We start from the raw sequence: 22065 nt of genomic DNA on the forward strand, positions 1-22065 counted from the left end.
TTTCTCCTCTTGTGTATGCCACAATCGCTGCCAGGTGTACCCTCAGCGAGGATGAGCTTAGCTTGGCTCTTATTAGGTGCCTGAGGTATCTTAGCACTGTTGATTCCTTAATCAGCTTTCTCTGGAGTTTCTTCTTGCAGCACCATTGAGTGAATCTTTTCAGTTTTTCCCCATAGCACTTGTGTGTGCTGGGCCTCCTTGCCTCTCGCAGCACCCATAGGGTGCTCTCTGGTAGTTTCAGATGTGCGAACTCTAAGTCCTCAGGAGCCAAGCTGATCGGCTGAGGTCCTCCGGCTCTGGGTGTATAACTTCTCCGTTTTCCATGGAGAGTAGGTCTTTTCTTTTTGAGAACTTGTGGGGTGGACCCTGTGCCATCTCCATTATCTGTGAGTACCAGGTCTGCCTGGCCTATTGTGGTGCCACCAGGATGAGCGTCATGTTGCTCGTCATGCATTTGTTGAGAACCCTGGGAATCAGTGGTATCAGGGGAAAAGCGTAGGCAAATGTTTTTGACCAGCTTATCCATAGGGCATTCCCTTGGGATAGTGCCTCTGGTTGTCTGGATGCAAAGTACTGGCATTTTGCATTCTGGCGTATTGCAAACAGGTCCATTGTCGGAGTGCCCCACCTTCTGAATAGTCTCTCCGTTTCCTGTATGTTGAGTTCCCACTCGTGGATAGCTGAAGTTTGCCTGCTGAGCCAATCTGCTTCTACATTGTCCTTCCCTGGTAGGTGTATGGCCAGCAGGTCTATTTTGAGTGGTATAGCCCATCTCCAGATCTCCTGCGCCAAGCTTGACAGAGGGAATGATTGTGTTCCCCGCTTGTTGACGTAAAACATTGTTGTGGTGTTGTCTGTATCTGCACCTTCTGGTTGAACAGTTGTTTCTGAAAGGCTTTGAGGTCAAGCAACACTGTTTTCAGCTCCAGGTATTTGATGTGTTTGACCGCATCCCCTGGGCTCCATAGACCCCTCACTGAGCTTGTTAATGTGTAATCCCTTCTGGGATGCGTCTGTGGTGATGGTCACTGTTGGGTCCGGTGGCTTCCCTATCGTTATCCTTTCTTTGGTCCACCACTTTATTTCTTCCTGCACTTTGTGCGTTACAACCACTAGATCCTCCCAACTTCCTGTAGCGTGTGACCATTGCTGTTGCAGCCACTCTTGGAGTGGTCTCATCTGCAGGCATACATTGGGGACACGGTGTATGCAGGACGCCATCATTCCCAAGATCTTGCTCACTGTCCTCACTGTCAGAGCTCGCCCCTTCTGGTAGTGACGTTTCTCCCTCAGTAGGCTGAGTGTCCTCTTCTCGCTGGGTAAAACCCTGCATTGGACGGTGTTGATTGGAGCTCCCAGGAAGATCTTCACTTGCTCCGGTTCCATCAAGCATTTTCCCCAGTGTATGGAGAATCCCAGGCTTGCTAGCGTTCTTGTGACCTGTTAAGCATGATCTTGGCATGTCCTGTAAGAGCTTGCCTTTACGAGCCAGTCGTCGAGGTAGGGGTACATGTGTATCCCCTCTCTTCGCAGATGTGCGGCCACTGCTGCGAGGCATTTGGTGAATACCCTTGGTGCGGACTTTAGACCGAGTGCCAGGGTTGTGAATTGGTAGTGATCCTGGTTTACTGTGAATCTTAGCATGTGCTTGTGCTGCCTATTCATGGGGGATGTGCAGGTACGCATCTTTGAGGTCTATGGTGGACAAGAAGTCCCCGGGCTTTATCTGTGGGATGACCTCTTGTAGGGACGTCATCTTGAATTTTTGAGTCTTTACATATTTGTTTAGGAACCGTAGATCCAGGATGGGTCTTAGGCTTTCGTCCACTTTTGGCACCAGGAAGTAGCTTGAGTACACTCCCCTGTTCCGTTCTTTGAATGGGACTGGTTAGATGGCCTCTTTGAGGAGGAGTTCTTGAGCTTCCTCTACGAGCAATTGCAGCTCCCTTCCAGAGTGCTCTTTTCTTTGGCTTTCTGTTAGGTGGTCTCCTTTCCAACTCTATGCAGTATCCGAACTGTATGATGTTGAGTATCCACTTGTCTGTGGTTATTTTCCTCCATTCTCGGAGGAAAATCTCAACCTGCCTCCTACTGGTGTTACATGTTCCTTTGTGTCTTGTCCGTGTAGCCCTCTCCTCTTTGCTTTTCCGTGCTCTTCCCTCGGAGGGTATGAGTGGGTGAGCACCTTTTCCTGTGTGAAATCACTTAGAGGGGGGTTGTTCACCGCCTCTCCTTCTCTTGCCCCGTCCGTTCCCTCTCCCGCGAAAGGACTGGCCCCTGTTCTGGTAGTTCCAGTTTTGCTTCTGCTGGCCCTGGTGACCTTGGTTGTCACTCTGTTGACCCTGGTGGAACGCCTGGTGTGGTTGTCTTTGCTGGGTTCCACCCCTTCTGTTCGGCCTCCGGGTAGGAGTGCCTCTTCTCATCCCCCTGAATTGCAGGGCCCCCCATGGACCTTGCCGTCTCGTCTCTTCAGTTGGGTGAGTTTCTCATCAACTGTGGCTCCGAACAGTGTTTCCCCATTGAAAGGTGTGTTCAGAATGTTGTTTTGAACCTCTGCCTTGAAGCCTGAGATCCTAAGCCAGGCTTGCCTTCTCTCTGTGATTCCTATAGCCATCAGCCTGCTGGATGTTTCTGCCCCGTCCAAGGCTGTCTTCAGGCACGAGTTTGCGATGCTTTTCCCCTCTTCCACGAGGTGAGCGGCTCTGCTGGTGTTCCTCTGGGAGGTGCTTGAGCAATTGGCCCATTTCGTCCCAATGCTGGTACTGGTGCCTGTTGAGAAGGGCGTTGGAGTTTGCCATCCTCCAGTGCATTGCTGCGTTTCTCTCAATTTTTCTGCCTGTAAGGTCCATCCTCCTGCTTTCCTTGTCAGGTGGTGGCCCAGATGTTGGGACGTTGGCCCTTCTTCTGGCCGTTGCGGCTATAATTGAGTCTGCTGAAACTATCCCCTGGATGTAAGGGGGGTCCTGGGAGGAGAACTTGTACTTTTTCCTCCGTCCTTGGCGTGACTGACCTGCAGGTAGCTGGTTCTTTGAACGCCTCCTTGCCCTGTGCCATAACACTCTTCAGCATGGGCAGGAAGTGGCTTTTTGTCTGTGCGGGGAGCAAGGTTTCCAGCAGGAAATCTGCCTTAGCCTTCTCCTCCTCCAGTTTGACTCATAAGCGGCTGCAGCCTTCTTGACGACCTCATAGTAGGCCCCAATGTCATCTGGCGGCGAAGGCCTCGAGGGGTATGTCTCCACGGCCTCCTCTGGGTTTTCGGACTCTATGTCCTGCCAATCCTGGTCCTGAGCTGTCGAGGATCCCGAGTCGAAGTTCGAACGCGGTTCCCCATAATCACCCTGTGTAATGGAGGTCCTCCTCTTCTCCCTGCTCCAAAGTATTTGGCGGCTCTTCGGCGTCGAACTCCTCGTGTTCTTCTATCTCTTCGAGGACCGTTGTGGGCTTCGAGGGGATCCTGAAGCTTTTCATTTTGTCTTCGAAGTCCTTCTTCCTCTGGATGATGTATTCCATCTCGGCCTCAAGCCTTCTTTTCTTTATCTCCATCTGTGCGGCCTGCTCGGCGTCGAGCGTTTCGGCCGCCCTCTTAGACGGTCCCGTCGACGTCGAAGCGGCTCTTGGCTCCTTCTCCTTCGAATTAGAGGATCCCTTTTCGGGAGCTTAATTCGATGACCTTTGTTTTTCACTGGTCTTTGCCGTCTGGGAGTCCTTCTCGAAGGATCCGCTGGGCTGTTTTTTGGGAACCGCAGCTTCTGTCGTCGAAGATTTCGACGCCGGTGCTCCCTTCGAGGTTCTAGACTCTGATTTGAGAGTCAGCCTCCGGTTTGAGACCCTGTCGAGGGTTTCGGGGTCGTAGACTCTCCTACCTTGTCTGACGGTTTCTTATCGGTCTCTGAGATCGTGGAGACATCTGGACCTTCGGCGAGGTTGTCCTTGTCGTCGGTGGAGAGGCCCAGGTCGTACAGAGACAGGGCCTTGCACTTGCCCTGCATCGTGTGGTGAGCTATCCTCTGTTTTTCCCGAATCCTCAGCGTCTTCGGCGTGAAGACTGAGCAGGCGTTGCAGTCCTTGCTCCCGTGGTCGATAGGCAGACAGATGTTGCAGACCGGGTGCTGGTCTCTCTGCGCGTACTTGTGGTGGCAATTACGGCAGAATTTAAATGGTGTGTTGTCCATTACTGCGCTCAGGGGGCCCCCTGTGTGCGCATTCTCCGGACGTCGAAGATCTCGAGGTTCCTCTCCTTCGTCGTCCCGGCTCTGATGATCTTCTCCTGGTCTTAGAGTTTTTTCCTGAAGAAATTCGCTTATTCCTCTCCTTTTCTCCTTCAAAAATTCTGGAGCTTCACGCGACGATCCAGACCCAACGGCGGAAAAAAGAATCTGAAGATGGCGCCCAAGGGTGGAAGCTTCCACCTGGGCTACAAAGACTAAGATTCCGGACCCAACCACCAGATTGCGGAATATGCACGGCATAGTGAATCCAGAAAGATTCACGATGCAAAACGGCCACTCCCCTCGCAGACCCGGTTGGCAGAATTCCTTGTGGCATTGGGCCGGATTGTCACCACCTCGAACAGGGCCAAGTGGGCCATACCACTTAAGTATGCAGTTCATACACAATCACCATATTTGACATTTATATTGTCATTTTAAGAACATGGAAATAAAATTACTTGTCAGTTACCAGAAGCAATTGAATGCACTAGAATGCATCTGCAGACTAGACTGTTCAATTATATTTAACGAAAAAATAATCAAGAAGAAATCCAATTACCGGGGAGCTGGGCTGGTTGTACAGCTGGGGACTTTGAGAAACAACAACTGTAGAGGTAACGGTTGATGAACCTGCACAATTAGTAAATTATGAAAAATTACATTACACATGACAAAAACAAGAGCAATATTCTACAAGCATCACAATATACAAACAATGGTTCTAATAATGGTTATCAGTTAACACAAAACAAGCATGAATAGCATATAGGGTTCACTAATATTATTTGCTACAATGGAAGATTTAACTCAAACATCTGGAGTACACTGTGTCTTTAGCACTATGTTATGGCTAAATGAGAGCGATCCTCTGCTCAAGGGCCAAGTGATTCAAATAAATAGTCCAAATGTTGTACTACAATATAACAGTACCTATTCCAGTAGATGTGCTTGCCTCCCCATCAGCTTGATAATATTGCTGGCCATCCTGAGAGTACTGCAAAAGTAAGAGTCCTTTAAATAGTTATATTTCAGTACAAAAACCACAGGAGAACAAATGACACCACAATGAATAATTTCCAGAATAAGCTAATGAAATGCCATCTGCCGACAGTGGTTAACTGTTAGCAGATTATGCAATGAGCCCATTAAGCAACTAGTTTGTGAACAAGACAGTAATGTCTAAATCAGACAACTCTACGTCCATCTGTTTTCAATTGTACAACTAGCCCTTGCCACACTACAAACAAAAACAGTTGAACAATCACAAAATGTTACACAGTACATATTACCATGCACCGCACATCTCTGCCTTCTTGCTGGTGCACTGGAAAAATACTTCCATTTTCAGGTGGGAGTCTAGAGGGAAACTATCCAATAAAACTAGAGTGAGGACAAGACACAGTTCTTCTATAGGTAGCACTCTGGTATAGTGGAGAGGGTCCGACGGATCGGATAAAAGGGGTCACCCCTAAAAACAACCTTTGTAAAAACCCACAAACTAAACAAACACCACAACTGTCTGCAGAGCCCAAAGCGATCCCACTTCTGAAAGTCCTGGTATATAGTCAACAGTGTCTGATTAAGTACACTTGCTGGTTAACAGAATACCAGGAACCAGTTGAAGGACGAATAGTCTGATTCCCAAAGTTACCCAAGCGTGCCTTTACATTTCATGGCTTTATTTTGGTATTTAACTATTTGTCAACATTTTTCAGTGTTAACCATCCAAAACAGTCAATGGTGGCACCAGTGCCAAACGTACACTAAACACTTAAGAGTTAGACTTAACTGTGGCTTCAACAGGAAATATCCCTGAAACCGTAAGGGCTACAAAGATGCCTCAAACAGTCCCAGAATTGGGAAAAACCTTAGACTGGGGAACTTTAATGCATATATGATGTCAAAACTGTTTATCTAGGGCTGGGAAAAGGAAAATGCTACTTACCAGTATGCATCTGTTCTTGGCATGTAGGGCTGCTGACATTCATATCTTTGCATAGATCGCCGCCTAGTGTTGGGTCCGGATGATTGCACTTTGTTTTGGAAGAGTCTTGGCAGTATCACGAGATAGGCGACTCCTCCCTTGGATTACAGTGCGCATGGGCATCCACTCCATCCTTAGATTGTTTTTCGCCATTGTGGCAAAGATGGAGTATAGCAGAGTAAAGATGGCCATGCAAAGAAAACCCTGCAGCTGCGACAGGCCCCGGGGAGGCGGATGGGCGATATGAATGTCAGCAGCCCTACATGCCAATTTTCCGTTCGAGGCATGTGGGCTGCTGAATTCATATCTTTGCATAGACTGTATAGCAGTACCTCCTCTAGCGGTGGACGCCTGTCCCAGCTGCAGCAGTTTGAAAAAGAGTTTTGAGGACAGCTTGGCCTACAGCAGCTTGCTGCTTTGCTTGCACATCTACACAATAGTGTTTGGTGAAAGTGTGTACTGTAGACCATGTGGCTGCCTTACAGATGTCTTCTAGTGGAATGTTTCCCAGGAAAGCCATGGATGCCCCCATTTTGCACGTGGAGTGTGCTCTTGGGGGTACTGTTAAAATGTGTTTAGCTTTGTGGTAGCATATTTGGATGCATTTAACTATCCATCTAGCTTTTCCTGACTTAGAGATGCATACATTTAGGGTTAGTACGTAGTACCACCTTATTTGCATGTAAGGTTCCTGAATAGTTAAAGCCTGTAACTCACTTACTCGTCTGAGTGGAGTGATGGCGATTAAAAAAGCCACCTTCCATGTTAGAAATTGCAGTTCACATGAATGGAGTGGTTCAAAAGGAGGTCCCATAAGTCTGGTAAGTACTATATTTAGGTTCCAGACCGGTGAAGGTGGATGTTTGGGAGGGATTATTCTTTTAAGCCCTTCCTTGAAAGCCTTGATTGCTGGAACTCTGAACAGAGACAGGTGTTGTCTGTTTTGTAGGTAAGCTGCTATAGCTGCAAGATGAAGTCTTATTGAAGAGTATGCTAGATTGCATCTTTGAAGATGCAACAGGTAACAGATAATGTTTTGTGTATGAGCGTCTAATGGATTGATTTGGTTATTGTTGCAATAAATTACAAATCTTTTCCATTTGGCTGCATAGCATGCTCTAGTGGTTGGGCGTCTTGCCTCTTTGATAATGTTCATACAATCAGGAGGCAAATTGAGATATCCAAATTCTAAGACTTCAGGAGCCAGATCGCTATGTTCAGTTGATTTGGATCTGGGTGCCTGATTTCTCCATGGTTCCGAGTTAGGAGATGTGGCGATAGACGCAGTCTTTGGTGTGGAACCACGGAGAGTTCTAGGAATGTTGTGTACCATGGTTGTCTGGCCCACGTTGGAGCAACCAGGATCAGTGTCAGAGACTGCGGACGTAGTTTGCGTGCCACTAGCGGAATCAGTGGGGCTGGTGGAAAAGCGTACGCAAATCTGCCTTACCAGTTCATCCATATCGCATTGCCTTGTGACAACGGATGTGGGAACCTGGCGGCAAAGTACTGGCATTTGGAGTTTTCGTTTGTGGCAAACGAATCTATTTCTGGATGCCCCCATTCTTGGAAGAATGGTTAGAGAGCTTGAGGATGAATCTCCCATTCGTGTATCTGTTGGCTGTGTCTGCTTAACAGATTTGCTATTTGATTGTCTTTCCCTGGCAGGTGTTGTGCTAGGAGAGAGATGTTCTTTTGAATTGCCCACCTCCATATGCTCTGCGCTAGGTGAGAAAGCTGTAGAGTGAGTCCCTCCCTGTTTCTGGATGGAATACATGGCTGTCATGTTGTCCGTCCGGATCAACACCGCCTTGTTGTATAGGTGTTTTTGGAACGCTTTCAGTGGCAGAAAAACTGCTAGCAACTCTAGGTGGTTGATATGCAGTGTCTTTTGCTTGGCTGTCCAGAGTCCCTGGACTGTGTATTGATGTAGGTGGGCTCCCCAACCTGTCAGTGATGCGTCCGCTGTCAATACTACTTGTGGAACTGGCTCTTGGAACAGTCGCCCCTTGGAAAGGTTTTGTGGATTCCACCACTGCAGAGAGTTGTATGCGCGACTGTCTACCAACACTAGGTCTTAGTTCATGGGGATGGGCAGGTAGGCATCTTTGAAGTCTATGGTGACCATGAAGTCCCCGCCTTGTATCTGTGGAAGGACCTCTTGCAGGGAAGTCATTTTTAATTTTTGGGTTTTATGGATTTGTTGAGGAACCTTGGGTCCAGGTTGGGTCTCATTGTTTCGTCTACCTTTGGTACCAGGAAGTACGTGGAGTACACCCCCTTGTTCCTTTCTCTGGAAGGTACAAGTGCAATAGCCTCCTTCTGCAGGAGTTCTTGTGCTTCCCTTTGAAGTAGCTCTAGTTTCTTCTTTGTTAGTGCTCTTTTTGGTTTTCTGTTTGGTGGTGTTTTTTCCAACTCTATGCAGTATCCGTACTGTATGGTGTTGAGAATCCATCTGTTTGTAGTTATTTTCTTCCACTCCTGGAAGAACAGGTTCAGTCTTCCTCCCACCGGTGTTACGTGCTCTTGCATGTTTAGTCCAAGCCACTCCTCTTTGTGGTATCTGTGCTCCACCCCCGGAGTTTTTGAAAGGGTGTGCACTAGTAGTGTGGCAGAGTCACTTGGAGGTGGGTTGTTGTCCACCTCTTCTGTTTCCCCGGCCATTCCCCTTCCCGCGAAAGGACTGGCCCCCCTGTCGGTATTGCCAGTGTTGTTTTTGCTGGCCTTGTTGTGTCTGGGTGTCGCCCTGGTGTGACTGGTGAAAGGTCTGGTGCGACGTTCCCGGCTGGTTACCCCTCTCCCGTTTGGTCTCCGTGACGGGGTTCCTCTCTTTGTTTCTCTGAATTTCAAGGCCCCCATGGGTCTTGCGGTGTCGTTGTCCTTTTTCAGCTGGGTGAGCTTGTCGTCCACTGGTGCTCTGAACAGTGTTTTGCCGTTGAACGGGGTATTCAGGAGGTTGTGTTGCACCTCCGGTTTAAAGCCTGATATTCTGAGCCAGGGTTTTCTCCTTTCCGCGATGCCCAGCATCATAAGTCTGCTGGCTGTGTCTGCACCGTCCAGTGCTGTTTTTAGGCAAGAATTTGCCACGTTCTTCCCCATCTCTACCAGGTGCGTAGCTCTTCGCTGGTATTCCTGTAGGAGGTGTTTGACTAAGTGGCCCAGGTCGTCCAGGATCTGGTGTTGGTGTCTGTTCAGCAGAGCGTTGGAATTAGCCATGCGCCAGTGTGTTGCGGCATTCCTCTCGATCTTTCTCCCGGTCAGGTCCATCCTTATGCTCTCCTTGTCTGGAGGTGGTACTGACGTTGTCGGGACATTGGCCCTTTTCCTTGCTGTTGCCGCAATGATGGAGTCTGCAGTGACCGTTCCCTGGATGTAGGGTGGGTCCTTGGGGGGAGTGCTTGTACTTCTCCGTCCTGGGTGTGACAGGTTTACAAGTCATAGGCTCTTTGAAGGCCTCTCTCCCTTGTCCTTTGATGCTTTTGAGCATTGGCAGGTACTGGCTCCTAGTTTGTATTGGGAGCAGTGTTTCCACGAGGAAATACTTCGGCTGTTCCTCCTCGAGTTTTACTTTGAACGCTCTGCTGCGTTCTTGACGACTTCATTGTAAAGTCCAATGTCGTCGGGCGGCGAGGGCCTCGCCGGATATGTGTCCGCTCCCTCTTCTGGGCTTTCGGCTTCGAGGTCCTGCCACTCTAGGTCCTGTGTGTCCGAGTATGACGAGCTCTGAAAGGTCCTCTGGTCGTCATCTTTCTCCTCCTCTTAGTAGGGTGTCTTCGATATTCCAGATCTTCCTGGCTTTCAGACGGTCCTTCGACCTCGAACTCCTCTTCTTCCTCGACGAACTCGACCACCGGTGGCTTTGGCTTCGACAGAATTGTATACGCTTTCGTCGAAATCTTTTTCGCTGCAGGATGTTCTCCATCTCTGCCTCGAGTCTTCTCTTCTTTCTTTCCATCTCGGCAGCCTGTTCGGCGTCGATTGCTTGTGCCGGTCTGTTTGGCTTGATGGCGTCAAGACGGGTCTTGTGTCCTTCGTCTACGAGGTCTTCGGCGTCGAGCGTTCCTTCTCGTGGACACTTTGACGACCTTGGTTGGTCGCTGCCCTTCGGTGCCTGGGAGTCCTTCTGTGAGGATCCGCTGGCCCTGGGTGTGCTGCGGACGCCGGAGCTTTCGGGGTCTTGCCCTCGTTTTTTCGAGAGTCTATAGGGCCTTTTTGGGACGTCGAGTCTCCTACCTTTTCTGGAGTCTTCGTATTATCGGTCTCTATGACCGTATAGCCGTCGTCTTCTTCGGCGATGTAATCTTCCTCGTCGGTCGAGAGTCCCAGGTCTCAAAGGGACGGTGGTTGGCCTTTGCCCTGCATGGCGAAGTTAGCTCGTCTTTGCCTCTCTCTCACTCGAAGGTTATTCGGCGTAAAGGCGGAGCAGGCGTTGCAGTCCCTGCTTCCGTGGTCGACCGGCAGGCAGAGGTTGCAAACTGGGTGTTGGTCTTTCTGCGCGTACTTGTGGTGGCAGTTCCGGCAGAATTTAAATGGTGTGTTGACCATCTCTTGCGTTCAGGGGGCCCCCTGATTGCGCATTCTCTTCTGGACGTCGAAGATCCTCTTCCTTCGTCGTCCCCTTCGATGCTGTAGTCTCACTTCGTCTTAAGTCTTTCCTTCCCAAAAACTTGGTTCTTGGCTTCTCTTTTCTCCAAATCTCTGGAGCCCTCTCCGGAACGATCCAGACCCAAAGGCGGAAAAAAGAATCTGAAGATGGTGCCCAAGGGTGGGAGTTTCCGCAGGAAGCATGCCGACGTCACAGGAAGGACACCAAAAGGTGGGACGTCGACGCCCACCTGGGCTACGAAAAAACAAGCAAAGAAAAGACTACTATTCCGGACCCAACCACTAGACCGCGGAATGCACAGCATAGTGAATCCAGAAAGATTCACGCTGCAAAACTTGAAATATTCTTTAAAATTTGCACATACTACTGAAACGTAATTACGCACCTGTCGTAAGTAGAGACCCCAGGGCTGGACCTAGGAGCCCAGTACTGGATTACAAAAGTAACGAGAACATACTTGACTACCAACCTGAATTTTCTCCCATTGGATAACATTTTCAGATTTTCACTGAAAATATCTAAGTGTGAACTTTTAAAATACCTTTTTATTCCTTAAAAATCATTGCAATAACCAAAACGTTTTTTACTAAACTGTTTCCAGCTTAGACCCCAGGACTGAATCTAGGATCCAGCCTTGGACTTACAAAAGTAAACTACAAAGTAATCAACTGTAATTGTGTAGAAAAACCAATTGAGCTCAATGTTAAATTGTGTTTAGAATTGTGTTGCCTACTGCAACCATTGTACCTATTGTGTTTACAAAGTTTAATGCCTCTTTGCAAAGTAATTACATGAGTACTCATATTGAGAAAATTATATTTTGCTACCTGTTGGTTCTAAAAATAAAACTATCTTTTGATCTAAAAACAATTGGCCTGGAGTTCAGTCCTTGAGTGTGTGAAACCTTTTGATGACTGAGTGTGTACAACAAATGCTTTACACTGTCCTCGGGTACTGCCTTACTGCTCGACCAAGCTACCACTTTTGAGAATAAGGTCAACCCTGACTTTAACCTCCGTTATAACTCTGGGTTTGGTGGCCTCTATACACACTGCACCATACCGTGGTCCAGTACATTTAGAGCCACTTTCTCACAGTGGGTCAAATAGTACCTCATCTACTAAGATTAACATCTTAATTTCTGTAAAGCTTTTTCTGGTGAATGCTTTAACTGCCGTATACCCACCTTTTAATTTTCCCCAGCAACTAGAAGGATAATGTTAGTCACCCAGTAAGCATCTGTTCTTGGCATGTAGAGCTGTAGTTTCACATGCTTTGCATACTCCTGCAATCTAGTGTGGGGTCCGGATGTTTGCAAGTTGTTTTTCTTCTTAGTCTTTCCAGTCACGAGGTAAGGTGACTCCTCCTTGATGTGATATTGTGCATGGGCATAGACTTCATTGTTAGTTTGTTATCCCGCAGAGGGTGAGAATAGAGTTAGTGAGTGTAGAATAGAGATGTACATGCATATGAATGTAAATTGAGAACTACAGGAGACCAGGAAGGTGGGTGGGCTCATGTGAATCTACAGCTCTACATGCCAATAAGATGCTTACTGGGTAAGGAACATTATCCGTTAGAGGCATGTGAGCTGCAGATCACATGCTTTGCATAGACTATAGCAGTATTCTTCCAAAGCGGTGGCTAACCTGTAGTGGTTGTAGTTGTTTGAAACAAAGTTTTAAGTACTGCTTGGCCTACATTTGCCTGTTGTCTCGCTAACACATCTACACAATAGTGTTTGGTGAAGGTGTGGTGTGTAGACCATCTTGCTGCCTTAGGGATGTCTGCTTGGGGCATATTCCCGAGGCCATAGTAGCCTATATTTTGCAAGTGGAATGTGCTCTAGGGGGTAATATCAAAGTTCTTTTTGCTTTGGCAGAACATGTTTGGATACATTTTACAATCCATCTAGCAATACCCAATTTAGGTATGGATTGCCTTTGTGTGGTGGCGAAAAAGCAACAAATAGTTGCTTTGTTTTTCGAAAGTCTTCGGGTTTTTTCTACGTAATATAGTATAGCTTGTCTAAAAGTGTGTTTAGAGCTTCGTCTGCTACTGAATCAGGCGGAGGAAAGAATTCGGTTAACTCAACTGATTGATATGAAAGGCAGAAACTACTATAGGGAGAAATGTAGCATTGGTTTGAAGAACCACCCTATCTTTGTGAAGTAGAAAGAAAGGCTCTTGTATAGTTAATAACCCGAAGTTCACCAACTCTCCTTAGTGAGGTTATTGCAATGAGGAAGGCAACTTTCCATGAGCGGAATTGTAACTGATATTTGTGCATTGGTTCAAAAGGTGGACCCATTAGTCTTGTAAGGACTATGCTTAAGAACCATGCTGGTGCAGGTGGAACTCTTGGTAATATCACCCTTTTTAATCCTACCTTGATGGCTTTAATCACTGGTACTCTGAACAGAGATAAGTGTGGTCTATTTTGCAAGTATGCGGCTACTGCTGCTAGATGTAAACGAATGGAAGTGTAAGCCAATCCAGAATGTTATCTGTTGCATCTGTTATGCAACAGATAACAAATCATGTTCTGTACAGAAACATCAAGTGGGTTGATATTTTTGTAACAATAGATAAACCGTTTCCATTTTGCTGCATGACATGCTCTAGTAGTAGATCCAAACCAGTCGATGGGGAAAAATGCACAACTTTAATATTTCACTTGAAAGAAAAACAGCATCAAAATAAATTATATTTAACTTACTAAATCAAAAAAAGCACAATCTTATTGAGATCCGACAGGGGAAAACAGATGTGTTGTGCCTGTAAAGTTCTGCATAAATGTAAACCGATAATTAAACCAGCCTGGTACTAACCTGGCCATACTGCCCAAAGCCATCTTGGTAATTGGAATCGGAACCTTCGCCTTGAGCCTAGACACAGAAGGAAGAAGTAAAGCAATGAGCTTCATACTGACCGCTACATCACCAAAAGCCACTGGTTTATTTAAAGTGCACAAACCCATTAGCATAGAAAGGACTCCAGCAAATTCCTAAGAGTCAACTAGTATAAAAATACTTTTAATGAGACTCAAAGATCCATTAAGAAAACAAATCCACTCCATGCCCATGCTATACGAGTTGAATGAAGTACAATCTACAAATCCCATCTTCACGAGAAGAAGCCAGTGCTTTAGTAACAAAATGAGCAAAATGCAATGAAACATTGTTACCTGAGTGGAGGACCACTGAGCAGCAGCAATGGCTGTACTAGCCACAGAGAAAGCTGTAACTCTATTCCCATCTGGAAGAACTAGATGTCTGGAAAGTAAGGAAAATCATTTAGGGACCTTTGCATATAGTAACAATTCACTAACACAATCATTATACTAAGTCTATTAATCATATATATCCAAAACACTGCTAAGCACCGCATTCCCTTTGCATATAGTAACAATTCACTAACACAATCATTATACTAAGTCTATTAATCCTATATATCCAAAACACTGCTAAGCACCGCATTCCATAACACAATAACCGCACTTCAGTGTTCATGTACAATATGCAACCTTTTCCTACATAGGATCAACACAAAGAAGCATCCTTCCAACCACACAGCATGGCAAACTACTCATGTAGGCAAACACTGCCCCACATACGGGTAGTAAGTGCTAATAAAATTATGCACTACAATCCAGGTGTATTACATCACTGAAACCATTGGCTTGTACCCCAAAATAAACAAAGGAAAAGTCAACACCACAGCAATGCACACACTTAAGATTAGAAAACCCTCTTCTCAACTCCACGCACAGCTCAATAAAGTTACATACTGTAATTTCACTGGACTGTAACAATGTGTGGCAGATCAGAGTACACTTCTGCATTTTGATTTCACACGCAAAAGTTAGTAGGACAATACATTTTTTCAAGACTGTAAGTGCCCCTTTTGGAGATGGTCTCCCCCACTGCTAACCAGGCCCCTAGTGCCAGATCTTTTCCTAAACTGCACAATTGTTTTCTAATCTGCAATACCATCAGGACCCCTTTTAAGTCCTTAGTAAGTGTTACCCGAGATACATTGGGCAAGGAGGCTAAAGAGGTTCCCCAACAACTGCATCATGTATTGTGCCACCCTAAAGGAACCCTCACCAAACTCATGCAGACTGCCATTGCAGGATACGCGTCTTGGTGCAGACAAAGGTCCCTTTTTTTCATGGAGACACACACACACACACACACACACACACACACACCGTTTTGCCTGATATCTGATGCACTTTGACTGCATAATAGGCCCTGGGAACCTGATTGGCAGGGACCCGTGTTCTTTCCCAAAACTGTACCTTTGTTTCCGCAATTGCCACATATCTGGCCCACATATAAGTCCCTTGTAAAAGGTACCCCAGGTATCGAGGGCCTTGTGATCAGAGAGAACCTTTAAGAGTTTCAGCATGTACTGGGCCACCCCCTTGTGCTCACCTTCAATCCTTGTGCAGTCCTGAAACCGCGGGTATCTACCTGCAACTTTCACCTTGTGGGTACCTCCTGTCTCCATTGACTAACCCTTGGCCAAGAGATCTCTGCACTCTGCCACCCCAGTGCAGGTGGTAGTGCAGTAGCTACCTTAAACGAATAGTTTTCTTACCTGTCGGTGTAGTTTTGCAGCTTGAAGATCTTTCTGGATTCACTATGCTGTGCATTATTCCGCGGTCTTGTGGTTGGGTCCGGATTCGTAGTCTTTTCTTTGTTTTTTTTTTTTTTTTTTCTCTTTGCCCAGGTGGGCGTCGGCGTCACACCCCCTTTGGGTGTATTTCCGGTGACGTCGGCATGCTTCCTGCGGAAGCTCCCACTCTTGGGCGCCATCTTCGGGTTCTTTTTTTCCGTGTTTCTTTCGTTTCCGAAGTAATGGCAATGTTCTTCTTAGTTTGTATTTACCGCTTTGTATTTTCAAAGTCTATTCTTTAGTTAACCACCTCTTCTCTCTCCAGCCTCATCTTTCTGGCGGAGGTGGGTGGGTTCGCTAGTGAATCCAGAAAGATCTTCAAGCTGCAAAACTACACCGACAGGTAAGAAAACTATTCGTTTTGCAGCGTGAATCTTTCTGGATTCACTATGCTGTGCATAGATTTTGTAGCGGTTTCTCATCTCTGTGGCGGCTGGGTGGAAGATGAGCGTTGGGTGTTGAATATGTGCTGTAGCACCTTCTGTCCCACTTGAGCTTCCTTGTTCATTTGTATGTCCACACAGTAGTGCTTCGTGAACGTGTGCACCGAAGCCCATGTTGCCGCCAGGCATATGTCCTCTATGGGTGTGTTAGCCAGGAAGGCTATTGTAGCGCCCTTCTTCCTGGTGGAGTGGGCACGTGTCCCCTCAGCCAGTTCCTGTCCTGCCCGTTTGTGGCAGAGTTGGATTGTTTGTGCGATCCATCGTGCAATGGTCCTTTTGGTTACTGCTTTGCCCATGAAGCTGTTTGCGAAGGACACAAAAAACTGTTTCGTTTTCCTGTGCCCCTTTGTCCTTTCAATGTAGTGCATGACTGCCCTTCTGGCGTCCAGGGTGTGCAGAGCTCTCTCTGCGCTGGTTGTGGGTTTTTGGAAAAAACTCGGTATCTGTATAGACTGGTTCATGTGAAAATTGGATACCACCTTCGGCATGAAGTGTGGGTCAGTCCTCATCACAACTCTATCGTTGTGTATTTGTATGTATGGTTCTTGTAGCGTCAGCGCTTGAAGCTCGCTTACTCTGCGTAAGGACGTTATCGCAACCAGGAAGGCTGTTTTCATAGTTAGCATCTTTAGGGAGGCCTTGTGAAGTGGTTCAAAGGGCTCTTTCATGAGTTCCGTTAGGACTGTGTTCAAGTTCCATGCAGGTGGCGGCACCCGCTTGGGTGGTGCGATCCTTTTCGCTCCTTCTAGGAATCTCTTCACCACCTGTGATGTGAAGAAGCTCCTGCACGTTTCTCCCCTTGTGTAGGCTACTATCGCTGCCAAGTGAACTCTTAACGAGGATGAGCTAAGGTTCTTCTCCAGTAAGTGCGTCAGGTACCTTAGCACTGTGGAGTCCCTCTTCATCTTATTGTGGAGTCTTTCCTGTCTGCACCATATTGTGAATCTTTTCCATTTCGCAACGTAGCACTTTCGAGTGCTGGGCCTTCGTGCCTCCCGAAGTACCCTCAGGGTGCTTTCTGGTAGTCTCAAATGTGCGAACTCTATGTCCTCAGGAGCCACGCTACTAGGCTCATGCTCTCTGGCTCTGGATGCAGTACCTCTCCGTTCTGCATGGACAGTAGATCTTTCCTCCTGCTGAATCTGTGGGGTGCACACTGTGTCATCTCCATGATCTGCGAGTACCAGGTCTGCCTCGCCCACTGCGGTGCGACCAGTATCAGTGTCATGTTGCTCGCTCTGCACTTGCTCAGTACTCTGTGCATCAGTGGTATCGGGGGAAAGGCGTAGGCAAATGTCCTTGACCAATCTATCCATAGGGCATTCCCCAGTGTCCCCTCCTCGGGCTGCCTGGATGCGAAGTTTTGGCATTTTGCATTCTGGCGTGTGGCAAACAGGTCCACCGATGGTGTCCCCCACCTGTCGAACAGGTATCTTGTCTCCTGAGCATTGAGCTCCCACTCGTGGGATGCCGATGTCTGCCTGCTGAGCCAATCGGCTTGTATGTTGTCCTTCCCTGGTAGGTGTATGGCTAGCAGGTCTATCTTGAGAGGGATGGCCCATCTCCATATCTCCTGCGCCAGCGTTGAAAGCGGTGCGGACTGTGTGCCCCCCTGCTTGTTGATGTAGAACATCGCAGTGGTGTTGTCTGTTTGTATCAATACCCTGTGCTTGTACAGTCTTGTTTGAAAGGCCTTCAGTGCAAGGAAGATTGTCTTCAATTCTAAGTAATTGATGTGCTTTGTGGCATCCGTCGGTGTCCACAGTCCCCTCACCTTGAGCTCCTCCATGTGAGCGCCCCATCCCTTCAGGGATGCGTCTGTGGTGATGGTCACTGTTGGCGTTGGGGGCGTTAGAGGCTTTCCCCTTGCTATGTTCTCCATGGTCCACCATGTCATCTCCTTCTGCACTGCGTGCGTTACAACCACTAGATCCTCCCAACTGCCTGTAGCTTGTGACCATTGCTCCTGTAGCCATTCTTGAATGGGTCTCATGTGGAGTCGTACATTCGGTACCAGGTGGATGCATGATGCCATCATCCCCATGATCTTGCTCGCCGTCCTCACTGTCCGAGCTTGTCCCTTCCGGTAGAGGCGAGTTTCCTTCACCAGCGCCCTCGCCCTCTTCTCGCTGGGGAACACCTTGCCCTGTAAGGTGTTGATCTGTGCTCCCAGGAAGATCTTCACTTGTTCCGGCTCCATTGATGATTTCTTCCAATGGATGGAGAACCCCAGGTTTATGAGCGTGCTGGTCACTGTATGTGCGTGCAGCTTGCATTTCTGGTATGAGTTTGCTTTCACCAGCCAGTCGTCCAGGTAAGGGTATACATGTATTCCCTGCCTTCTTAGGTGCGCTGCGACTGCTGCGAGGCACTTTGTGAAAACTCTTGGTGCCGATTTTAGACCGAAGGCCAGTGTCGTGAACTGGTAGTGGCTTTCTCCGACGGTGAACCTGAGCATGTGCTTGTGCTTCCTGTTCATTGGGATGTGCAGGTATGCGTCTTTGAGGTCTATAGTGACCATGAAGTCCCCGGTCTGCAACTGTGGGAGCACCTCTTGCAGGGAGGTCATTTTGAATTTTTGCGTTCTTATGAATTTGTTCACGAACCGTAAATCGAGAATGGGCCTCATTGTCTCGTCTACTTTTGGTACCAGGAAGTATGTTGAGTATACTCCTGTGTTTCTTTCCTTGAAGGGTACCCTTTCTATGGCCTGCTTCTGCAGGAGTTCTTTTGCTTCTTCCTGAAGGCACTGCAGCTGCTTGCTTGCTAGCGGCTTTCTTCTTGGTTTTCTGTTTGTTGGCCTCGCCTCCAACTCTATGCAGTATCCGAATTGGATAATGTTGAGGATCCATTTGTCTGATGTGATTCCTCTCCACTCCTGGAGGTGGAATCTTAATCTTCCTCCCACTGGTGTCCTGTGGTCGTAGGTGTCTAGTTTGTCTTGACCCATCTGTACGTGCTGCCCCCTGGGATCTTTTTTGTGGGTGGGCACACGGATTTTTTTGAAGTCACTTGGAGGTGGGCTGCTGGCCCCCTCTTCTATTTTGTCCCCGTCCATTTCTCCCTCGAAAGGACTGGCCTCTTTGTTGGTACTGCCAGGGCTGTTTCTGATGGCCCTGCTGACCCTGCGAGTCTGCCTGGTGCGTTTGCTGGAAAGCCTGGTGTGATGTACCTGGCTGGTTTCCGCCTCTTCCGCCGGGCCTCCGTGACGGGGTGCCCCTCTTGTTCCCTCTGAACTGCAATGCTCCCATGGATCTTGCTGTTTCGTTATCCTTCTTAAGTTGGCTGAGTTGCTCATCAACTGTTTGTCCGAAAAGCGTACTGCCGTTGAATGGTGTGTTCAGGATGCTGTGTTGCACCTCCGGTTTGAAACCGGATATCCTGAGCCAGGCGTGTCTCCTTTCCGTGACGCCCATCATCATGAGCCTGCTGGCGGTGTCTGCCCCATCCAGGGCCGTCTTAAGGCAAGAATTTGCAGCATTCTTCCCCTCTTCAATTAGCTTTTCGGCTTTCTGCTTGGCATCCTGGGGCAAGTCCTTCACCAACTGCCCCAGTCCCTCCATGATTTGGTACATGTGTCTGTTTACCAGGGCGTTGGAATTAGCCATGCGCCAGTGGGTCGCGGCATTCCGTTCGATCCTTCTGCCCACCAGATCCATCCTTTTGCTCTCTTTATCCGGTGGCGGGCCCGAGGTAGTGGGTACGTTAGCCCTCCTCCTTGCTGTGGCCGTGATAATGGAGTCTGCGGAGACCGTGCCCTGAATGTAGGCCGGGTCCTTTGCGGCATGCTTGTACTTCTTCTCAGTTCTGGGAGTTACTGCCTTGCATGTTGCGGGCTCCCTGAAAGCTTCCTTCCCCTGAGCCAAGACGCTCTCGAGCATCGGGAGGAACTGGCTCCTCGTTTGTGTTGGGAGCAATGTTTCCAGAAGGAAGTCTGCTTTCTGCTTCTCTTCGTCGAGCTTGAGCTTGAAAGCTGCTGCGGCAGATTGTATCACCGCGTTGTAGGCCCCGATGTCGTCCGGCGGCGAGGGCCTCGAGGGGTAGGTGTCGACCACCTCCTCCGGGCTGTCGGTGTCGACATCGATGTAATCTACCTCCTGAAGGTCATAGGGCGCCGACTCTGTGTCTGTCCTGCCCTCATCTTCCTCCCCATAGCTGTAGCTCTCGTGGGGATTCTCGTACTCCTCCTGGTCGTCGAACACCTCGACGTCCTGGTCTTGCTCGGTGACTTCGGCGACCTCTTCTTCTTCCTCCTCGACCGCCTCCAGCACTGGTGGCTTGGTCTTGTGAGGGATCGTGAAGGCCTTCATCCTTGCGTCGAAATCTTTTTTCCGCTGCATGAAGTTCTCCATTTCTGCCTCGAGGCGCCTTCTTTTCTTTTCCATCTCGGCCGCGTGTTCCGCGTCGGATGGTTCCGCCGCTCTCTTCGACGGATGGCTCGTCGCCGTGCCTCTCGGAGTCGAAGTTTTCGACGTCGAACCGGATATCGGGTCTCTGGTCGTCGTCGACAGTTTCGGGTCTTTCTCCCTCGTCGATCGATCCTTTTCGGGGACGATTTTCGACGTCTTCTGCTGATCAGCAGCTCTCGGCGCCGGGGACTCCTTCTCTGAGGATCCGCTGGGCCTGGGAGTAGTCGCGGACGCCGCCTTTTTTGGCGTCGGCGCTTTCGGGGTCTTGCCCTCGATTTTTCGAGACTCAGAGTCTCTCGGGTTCTTGGGGGCCGAAGAGTCTCCTACCTTGTCAGAAGTCTTCGTGTAATCGGTCTCTACGACCGTGTAGCTGTCGTCTTCGGCGGCAGCGTTGTCTTCTTCCTCGGAGGACATCCCCAGCTCGTAGAGCGACGGGGTCGGGGCCTTCCCCTGCAGGGCGGCGTGTGCTACCCTCTGCCTCTCTCTCACACGAAGGGTCTTCGGGGTGAAGGCGGAACAGGCGTTGCAGTCTCCGCTTTCGTGGTCCACCGGTAGGCAAAGGTTGCATACCGGGTGCTGGTCCTTCTGCGCGTACTTGTGGTGGCAGTTACGGCAGAACTTGAACGGCGTGTTGTCCATCCTCGAGCGTCCAGGGCCTCTCTGGTCGCGTGTTCGTCGACGGTCGTCGAAGATCTGGATGGAAAACGCCTTATCTTTGCTTGTCTTTCGTCGGTGAAGTCCCCTGGAGTCTTCAGATGACTTCTCCTCGTCTTTTCTGTATTTTCTTTCTTCTTTCTCCAAAAATGTCTGGAGCCCAAACGGGAACGATCCAGACCCGACCGCGGAAAAAAAGAATCTGAAGATGGCGCCCAAGAGTGGGAGCTTCCGCAGGAAGCATGCCGACGTCACCGGAAATACACCCAAAGGGGGTGTGACGCCGACGCCCACCTGGGCAAAGAGAAAAAAAAAAAAAAAAAACAAAGAAAAGACTACGAATCCGGACCCAACCACAAGACCGCGGAATAATGCACAGCATAGTGAATCCAGAAAGATTCACGCTGCAAAACTGAACCTTGCCCAGTGTTGATCTAAACCCCTGAAGACTGTAAGTAAGTCCTGTACTTACCAGTTTCAAGCATATACCCAATTTCCTTCCTAAAGATTGCATTGCATTTCTCCTACTAAATTTGAACTGTCTTTTACAACTCATACGTTCTACGGATCCCGATTGGACAATACCAAAGTATTTCTACTACTGTAAAGCATTTTTACAGCTTTGCAAAATAGTTCCCACGGCATCTTGAAAAGTATTAGTGCTATTCTTTAGAAACTGTTTCTTACCTGCAACTGAGTTCCTCTTGGTTCTAAAATAAAGTAATTTTTTTTATACAAAACAACTGGTCTGGAATTCAGTCTTAGAGTGTGTAATAAAGTCTTGCCCGAGTGTGTACAACAAATGCTTAACACAGCCCTTTGATAAGTCTAGCTGCTCGACCACACTACCACAAATAGAGCTTTTAGTGTTATCTACTGAAGACTCTGGGGATCCACTTGACTGTGCCCACTATACCTCACTTTGGTATATGCAGAGCCAACTTCCTACAGGGAGCTTCAGAGAGCCCACTGCCTTTGGTATGGGAATCTGGCTTCCCTCAGAAGAGAAGGAATACCAAGCTACTGACCATTTGGCACCAGGACAGGTGGGAAAATTAGTCAGTCATGGTAAGGC

The 22065-nt window shown here is 48.3% G+C and overlaps 1 protein-coding gene across 1 annotated transcript in view; it reads right to left on the bottom strand.

Annotated features, from left to right (window-relative positions):
• The window catches only part of RBM5 (RNA binding motif protein 5), a 277566-nt gene that overhangs the window by 122899 nt on the left and 132602 nt on the right, over window positions 1–22065 (bottom strand). The window contains exons 12-15 of the mRNA XM_078661241.1: window positions 13989–14076; window positions 13633–13689; window positions 5142–5205; window positions 4771–4841 (exon numbers count right to left, since the gene is read on the bottom strand). Coding sequence (XP_078517367.1) covers window positions 4771–4841; window positions 5142–5205; window positions 13633–13689; window positions 13989–14076 — 280 coding nt within the window. The remainder of the gene's footprint in view (window positions 1–4770; window positions 4842–5141; window positions 5206–13632; window positions 13690–13988; window positions 14077–22065) is intronic.

This window comes from Lissotriton helveticus, chromosome 9 (assembly GCF_964261635.1).
Source record: "Lissotriton helveticus chromosome 9, aLisHel1.1, whole genome shotgun sequence".
NCBI classification, from domain to species: domain Eukaryota; kingdom Metazoa; phylum Chordata; class Amphibia; order Caudata; family Salamandridae; genus Lissotriton; species Lissotriton helveticus.